This window comes from Lactuca virosa, chromosome 8 (genome assembly GCF_052849685.1).
Source record: "Lactuca virosa cultivar CGN04683 chromosome 8, Lactuca_virosa_CGN04683_v6, whole genome shotgun sequence".
NCBI classification, from domain to species: Eukaryota; Viridiplantae; Streptophyta; class Magnoliopsida; order Asterales; family Asteraceae; genus Lactuca; species Lactuca virosa.
Window position 1 is genome coordinate 41,704,405 of NC_136433.1, and position 8,275 is coordinate 41,712,679.

The 8,275-nt window shown below is 35.0% G+C and overlaps 1 protein-coding gene across 4 annotated transcripts; it reads right to left on the bottom strand.

The window, feature by feature from the left end:
* Positions 1 to 2,657: 2,657 nt before the first annotated feature.
* LOC145132396 (uncharacterized) lies at positions 2,658 to 7,534 on the bottom strand. 4 transcript variants are annotated; one of them, XM_079067160.1, is made up of 8 exons: positions 7,364 to 7,534; positions 7,161 to 7,244; positions 5,529 to 6,654; positions 4,740 to 5,281; positions 4,523 to 4,655; positions 3,720 to 3,856; positions 3,452 to 3,575; positions 2,658 to 3,280 (listed from the first exon to the last, which is right to left on the bottom strand). In XM_079067160.1, exons 1-8 carry the CDS (start codon positions 7,400 to 7,402, stop codon positions 2,967 to 2,969), a joined length of 2,499 nt encoding a protein of 832 aa, XP_078923286.1. In that variant the 5' UTR covers positions 7,403 to 7,534; the 3' UTR covers positions 2,658 to 2,966. The 4 variants fall into 4 exon arrangements, with proteins under 4 accessions (XP_078923286.1, XP_078923284.1, XP_078923283.1 ...); XM_079067158.1 differs by having other exon boundaries at positions 4,740 to 5,278; positions 7,161 to 7,289; XM_079067157.1 differs by having other exon boundaries at positions 7,161 to 7,289.
* Positions 7,535 to 8,275: the final 741 nt, after the last annotated feature.

The window sequence follows — 8,275 nt, forward strand, 5'->3', positions numbered from 1 at the left end:
CTCAGCTACATCGGCTTCACCCGAAGTGCTAGCTTGTTTACCATTTGCTGTCGTCTTCTCTTTTTCTTTATTCTTCAACTTGAAGCATTCTTCAAGCACATGTCCCTTCTTGTGACAATAGTTGCAAAACTTTCGTTTGCCTTTTGATTTGGATCTGGTTCTGTTGGAAGATTGAGAAGTTCTACTTCTTTCTGTTGTTCTTCCTCTGGCATTCAAACCTTCGGCTTTAGCATCACTTGAACCACCACCATTAATATGCTTCATCTTCTCTTTGGAATCCAAAGCTGTATAGACTTCATCTAAAACTAAAGTGTCACGGCTATAGATAATAGTATCACGAAAATGGCTATAGGATTCTGGCAACGACGACAGTAAGAATAAAGCCAAATCTTCATCTTCATACTGAACATCCATATTCTCTAAGTTATTTACTAACTCTTTAAATGTGGATATATGTTCAGTTAAAGAGCCTCCTTCAATCATCTTGAGATTGAACAACCGTTGCTTCAAATGCAACTTGTTTGGTAAGCTCTTGGTCATCAACAGTTGCTCCAACTTTAGCCATAAAGAAGCCGCTGACGTTTCTTTTAGAACATCTTGCAAAACATCGTTTGACAAGTGCAAACGAATCTGGGATAAAGCCTTCAGATCTTTCATCTCCTTTTCTTCTTCGGTCCATGTATCGGGCATCTTATTGAAACCCAATAGTGCCTTGTGTAAATCCATCTGAATGAGAATGTCTCTCATCTTTACTTGCCACAACGGAAATCGTGTGTTACGATCCAGTAGTGGAATATCGTATTTTACCGAAGACATGATTAATTACTTGATAAAATGATCCCAATGAGCTAATATTACAACCCGGATGCTCTGATACCAATTGTTGTGAAATACGACGAATCCAAATTGACTTAAATAATATTAGCTCAATGCGGAATGGGATCAAAAATTATCAAAGCGTAATAATCACAACGAAATACGAGTAAAATAAATAGAATAGAGACACAGGAATTTACGTGGAAACCCAAATCGGGAAAAAACCACGGGCGGAGGAAGCCGAGAAACAATTCACTATAATTTGCAGTGTTTACAGGGATTATGAAAGAGATTACAAATAGAGTGAGAGGGCTAAAATATATGGTGGTGTATCAGTATATATATATATATATATATATATATATATATATATATATATATATATATATATATATATATATATATATATATATATATATTGATTGTTGGGTTATTCGTGGGTTAAATCTCTCTGGCTATTTATAGCCAAAGAGGAGAATACAAATGAAAGAAGAAAACAAAAATGTCGTCCAAGACAAAATTGTTGCGCCTACAATCTTCAAATTCATATTGCATATTACTATACACATATAATAATGTCTGCGCCTCCATTCCGTCCACTTTCATTTTCAATTTCATATTAGATTACTATTCATAGTCAAACTATGAATAATAAATGATAAGTTACGGAAATAACCCCTGAACTATTTGCCACTTGCTAATTTTGGAGGCAACTTTTCCACACATTTTATTTTCTTTCTTTCATTTGGCGTATAATCCAAACTCTTTGTTAGAAACACAAAATCCGTATCACAAACAATTCTTTGGAATTAGAGAAATTAACTTGTAACACCGGGTGTGATAATGGATATTTTTGGGAATTTGACGAACCTACAGACGAGAAGGCAGCTCCAGAGCCTTATGACGCTTCGCAGGTACAATTCGATCATAGAGGTAACATATGCATTTCTCTTGAAATTTTGGCCGATTTCTATGGTGCTACTACAGTGGTGAATGAGGTACCGACTTCTAACATCTAAATCTTTTCCTTTTAAATCAGCCCACCTTATTTAAATTTAGGGGTCAAAATCCTTTGGAATTAGAAAGAATTGAATCAAACTCTAGCACTTTTCTACTTTTGTTTCAAGCTTTCAAATGAAATTGGATTCCTAAATGTATTTAGTTTGATTTCCCTTTAGCCTTGAGAACCACCTTCTACTACACGATTTTCCTTTTTCTCATCATCGGTAGGATTGAATTTAGTTTTTTGGTAAAGCTGAAACTAGAAATGATAAAAAGATAAATAAAAGAATAATGGCATAAAAAAATGTTTAAAAAAAAAAACAATAGCATAGGGAAAAAATGATGGACCATATTCACAATGAATACCAAAACCAAAGAAAATTGCAAACCACATTTAACTAGAAACAAATGCATCAATAGCAGGATCAGGGCAAAATATTTTTGTCTGTTTCCACCCATAAAAAATGATACTTATCAATGGCAGGATCAGGGTTAGCATTGTGTTGTCTGACAAAATGATACTTCTAAGTTTTTCAATTTCTTGATTACACTTTTATCATATGGGCTTTTATTAGTTAGTGTTGGCACTTCTCAGTGAATTATTGTAATCACATCACTATATCTATTTTAGTCAGATTCAAATGATGGCAACCTACTTTAGGTCGAATCCCCCTTTAGCTAATGTGCTTTTTTAAACCCATTTTAGGCAACATACACCTTCATTAATTTACAATGATGAAATCTAAAGTATATTGCTATTTTGTTTAAAATGACCAAAGTACATTGCCAGAAGAAGTATGCTGCTAGTATTTATAAACAAAGAAATGTATGGCCTGAAATGGACAAAAACTGAAGTATGCTGCTACTATGTATAAAAAATGATATACACACTCACACACCTGTTACAGGTCATGTATCATCTTCTTTCTCATGTGTAAACGTCTTTACACATTTCATAATAACAAAAACATATGAATTGAAATTGATTACATAACAATCTGCAATCAGAAAAAGGAAAAGGCCGACCACTTTTACCATAAATTGATCCTATATATAACCAAAACATAAAGTGTGAAACCTTTATCATCATTCGGATGGGTGATTAGTCTATCCATGCCATGTATTATCATTCAACTTCCATATACAGTTTATATTTTAATTGTGTTGATCTCTTCTAAACGTGCGACCACTTCCTCCATTGGAGGCCGATGAATTGGCTCTTCTTCAAGACAATTTAGGATGAGTTTCGCTACTTTCATTGCGCCTTTTGATGTATAAACTTGTTCCAAACGTGGATCCATGATTTTTCTTAGTTTTTTTATACTTCTTAAAAAAGGTGTAGCCCAATCCACCAAATTATGTTGTGAGTAAGGCCGATTAGCATCAAGTACACGTAACCCTGTAATTATCTCTAGCATCACCACTCCAAAACTATAAACATCGCTCTTCACATATAAATGACCTGTAATTGCATCACAGACTTTGTTATTGATGTCTTAAAAACCCTTATCATTGCTGAATTTGGGATATAGACCATTTTACATATATTCAAGTCAATTTAACAATAACCCCTAAATGATTTAAGCCCTAAAAGCAAGAAGTTGTGCTCAAACAAGGAGATTAGAGAACTAACCGGTTGCTATATACTCAGGAGCCACATAACCGTAGGTGCCTATTATGCTTGTTGAGACATGAGACTCTCCATTGACAGGACCTAATTTTGCCAGTCCAAGATCTGAGAGCTTCGCATTAAATTCCTGAAACATAATTCAATATAGAAATATAAATATCATAAACATTCTACCTAACATACTACCCCCAAAATATCAAAATTATTCAAAGTACCACCATGCATGATCATGAATGCCTATTTAAAGTAAATATTATTAGGTTTTACTTGCCCAGTCTAACAAAATATTTGATGATTTCAAATCCCTGAAAATGACATTATTCTTTGTAGTGTGCAAAAAAGCAAGGCCTTGAGCTGCTCCTGTGGCTATTTTGATCCTCGTCTCCCATGTAAGCGGTTTTTCGCCTTCTGCAAAAATTCAATTTAACAAATTAATAACTTTTTCCATATTTGTTGGTGTGGATTTGAATACTTTATTGGAATATCAGGCCCTTCTTTATGTGCTTTTATGTTTGTGTTTTGGGATGAAAAAAATAAATAGAGAAACAATAGACCTTTTAAAGAGAAAGTACTACTGCATTCATTCAAGAAATAGGTGACTATTTATAATTATATAGCCGGTACATGCGAACTCTAGTAGGAAACAGTAAACCCACATTCCCTCTTTTCCAGCTGCAACCCAACTCTCTACTACTCCCAAATACTCGGTCCTACATGACTCATTCAACATACTACCCTTTATTTAATTCACTAAATAAAGTAAATACTAAAATTCTACTAAAAGAACAACCTGTCAAGATTAAAACCCAACATACTTTACTCCTGAAGAGATGCATTTCTAAGCGTCCTTTTTGTATATTATTCATAAACAAGAAGAAACTCTTTTTTTTCCATCAATATCGAAAGAGTTTAAACAAAGAAAAAACAAACACAATTAACCTCATAAAGAAAGTTATGCTATGGTTTATACCTAATTCACTTAGAAAAAAGAGATGCAACTTGAATGTGGATTTTGGTTTACTTCCAAAAGGTACAAGTCTATTTTTTGGCACAGATCTAGGGAGTAGTACTTACGGCGAATAATGTCCAAGAAGTTTCTCTTAGGTATGTATTCATGTACAAGAAGAAGCCTTCCATCTTCTGAACAATATCCTAAGAGTTTAACAAGATTGGGATGACTGAACATTCCCTGATATTCCACTTCTGCCTGTCACGCGCAAACACACAACATCGTCTAATAAATTTTCTCTCCTTTTGAACCCAAATTTGATGGTATAATAGACAAACAAACCTGCCCCTCTTTGAGACTTTGAATATCTGTGTTTACAATCTTGATCGTGACAGCTATCCCTACTCCAGCTACTGATGGTGTGTATGAATCCCTATCCATCCACCCTTTATAGATCGACTCACCATCTGCAATTCCAAGCATGGCTGATGGACGGAAGTTTATGGTGGCTCTTCGCAACTCATCAAATGTGAATATCTTTAACTTGTGTGTCCCCATTTGACTACTTAATGGCTGTGCGTTCGATATTATAGCAACACCTTGACATTCTACAGTTGTGGTGGTGGTGGTGGTGGTGGTGGTGATACAGTCACTGCTCTCTTCTTCTGCTGTCACAATGGGCTCTTCCATTGTGACACTTTTATTTATGTTGTCATTGTTTCCCTCTGCTGCTGCTTGAGTGGGATCTACTAAAATGATACTGTTATCTTTACCTTCACTGCTCCCTTCTGCCACTGTTGTAGCTGTTTTGTCTGGTATGACCTTTTTACTTTTCTTGTCGTTGCTCCACTTTCGTCTGTTTCTGTAATTTTTAGCATGCACTGCTGAAACCAAATAAAAGCATCTAAATCAAACAAAACGATCATATCTTTGAGGTAGAATGGTAGTCACAGAATCCACAAGTGGTGATATGACTTAGGATAATTCTTACGTTGAAGCCGGATGCTAGTTGAGAAGATATAATTATAATTTTAAAATGAAAACAAAGAAATAAATGAGTTCCATAAAAGTACGATAAAGAAATACTTATACACCACACACAAATCGTATTTTCCAACAAGTCAAGTTTACCTGGAGTTTTAATAGAGAATATCGACCACATCTTTTCAGCAATTGTGACTCCACCATGTTTTTGTAACGCCAAGGCCAACACAAACTCAAGCCTAGCTACCACCTGACTCATTGTAGGTCGATCCTTTGAACGAGTAAGAACACATTCATATGCAATCCTCCCAAATTCCTTCACACAATTACCTGTTGTTTGTCCCTTTAAACATGGATCAATGATTTGATCAATCTTACCTTCTTTGATGCATCTTTTAGCCCATACAGCTAGACTATGTTGCTGCTCATCTAATGTAAAGTCTAGAGCAGGCCTACCACATAACACTTCCAATAACACCACACCAAATGCATACACATCAGACTTTCGTGTCAGTCTACGAGTTGAAAAATACTCAGCATCCATGTACCCAAATGTGCCTTTTATCTGATCAGTATAAACATTAGTGGTCCCCACCAGATTTGCTGGACCAATTGTGGACAAACCGAAGTCAGAAATCTTAGCAGACAAATTCTCATCCAGCAGGATGTTTGAGCTCTTGATGTCACGGTGTATGACTCTGGATTTGACACCTGTACCCGAATGGAGGTAGTCCAAACCACGAGCAGCGCCTATGCAAATATGGAGCCTCTGGGCCCATTTCAGCAGAGAATGATTACTTCCATTAGCTCTTCTTTTGTGCAGATGATCCTCAAGACTTCCATTCGGCATGTATTCATAAACAAGAATCATTTCTCTTTTATCAGATCCTTCATGGTATCCTAAAAGAGAGACGATGTGACTATGGCGAAACTTGGAAAGCATCTCAATCTCTGCCCGGAACTCGCTTGTCCCTTGACTCGAATATTCAAGATTCAACCTCTTAATGGCAACATCAACTCCTTCTTCCCCAGACTCAATCTTACCTTTGTATACCTTCCCGAACCCGCCCTTTCCGATTACAAATGCATCATCAAAATCATTGGTGGCCAATTTGATTTCAGCAAGTGAAAACTTTCGACATAGTTTATCTGATGACGCTGATATGGATGAATCTTTTTTCTTAACATGCTGTTCTTCATGTAGGGATTGTTGATCTGATGATGATGACAGGGATGAGTTCTTCTGCTCACCATTGTCTTCCTCGTGTTGTTTCTGTAAATAATAAAAAACAATACCCAATACAGTAACGAGAAATATAAGAGCTGTGGAATGGTCCATGCTTTTTGGAGATATGATATGGATCAGTCTGTAATTCAAGAACTGAAGAAAAGATCCTTAGATCTAAAGATTGAGATGATCTGGGTGCAAGGGTTGACTAACTAAGTGACTATTGAACTAGTCAACACAATGATTAAGTGGTTAACATTGCAGGACCATATATTGACTACTGTGGCTTTTAATAGAACAAATTGGTCAATACGTTTAATTTTCAACAATCGAGTCACTGCATATGTCACTCCCATCAATGAACCTCCGCTTCATTTACTCACAGAATATTGAGTGGTTTAGCAATATGATATGCATGGGTGTTGCAATATCATTCAATGGTCTGTATATTCCACAAAAATAAGTGATTAAAACATTTATTAGATAAATTCAGACAGAAAAATTTACAAGTCGGTACTAAACCTAGTTCCACCCCCTTGTGCTTGGCTTACCACCTCTGGCATTAAGATTTGAGCATCAGGCGACATATATCTCCAAATTTCCTTCCTTCTTTCTTTTGGTGTATAATCCAAACTCTTTTTAGAAGCACAAAAATCAGTATCACAAACAATTCTGTAAATCTGAAAGCAATTTAGGTCTTAATTTTTTATACCGGATCAGGAATAAAATTAGAAGTCTTTTGATGGTTACTGACCAAGGGTTTGGAATTACAAACGTTTGTAGAGAGATACATTGGTAAAAGCCGTTGTGATGACGGATATATTTAGGATTTTGACGAACCAACATAAGGGAAGGCAGCTCCAGAGTTACGCACCGGCACCACCGTCCCGCCACTGTGATACCCACAAAGTTCAGGTCTTGAGCCGTCGCTACTCTCTTTTTTCTATTTGTACAATACGCATTATAATTTGTACTAAAATACGTGGTTTTAAAAATACGGACTTACATGTATTATGTATTGTGGGTTGTAAATAATAAAAAAACAAAAATAAGTTGAAATTAATGAAAATCTACTGTAATAAATGAAGATAATTTTGTCACATGTCAATCTCTAATGAGTTTTGACATTTGTCATTTTGTGATATTTTTTAAATAAAAAATATCCACATCTCAGTTTATGGTTTTTTTTTCAATTTTTAAAATTAAAAAGTCATATAATACTTATACTTATATAATAAATATTATACTAAATTTCATATTTCAAAATTTCTTATTTCAAAATTTCTTGATTTCTCTAATGAGTTTCTTATTTCAAAATTTCATTCCTTATTTTAAAATTTTATTTTAAAAAATACTTATTATTTACATTTCAATATTTTATTTTTTTAATCAATCCGTGTGTTTTACATCTAATATTAAAATAAAGAAAGACTAATGAGACGCCTCAATTTTTGACGAATGAGATACAGATGGTACCAACTAGCAAAGGGTCAATCACCTAACTCTAACGGTCATAAGTTCAAGTCGCCAGTCCATTAGTTTACCATGCCTAAAGCCCTAGAGCGAGATGACCTTCTATATAACATCAATTTTCCTGTAAAAAATTTTAATTAACTAACCTTTATATTAGTACAAGTCTACAATTTTACCCTTCTTTGGTAGATAC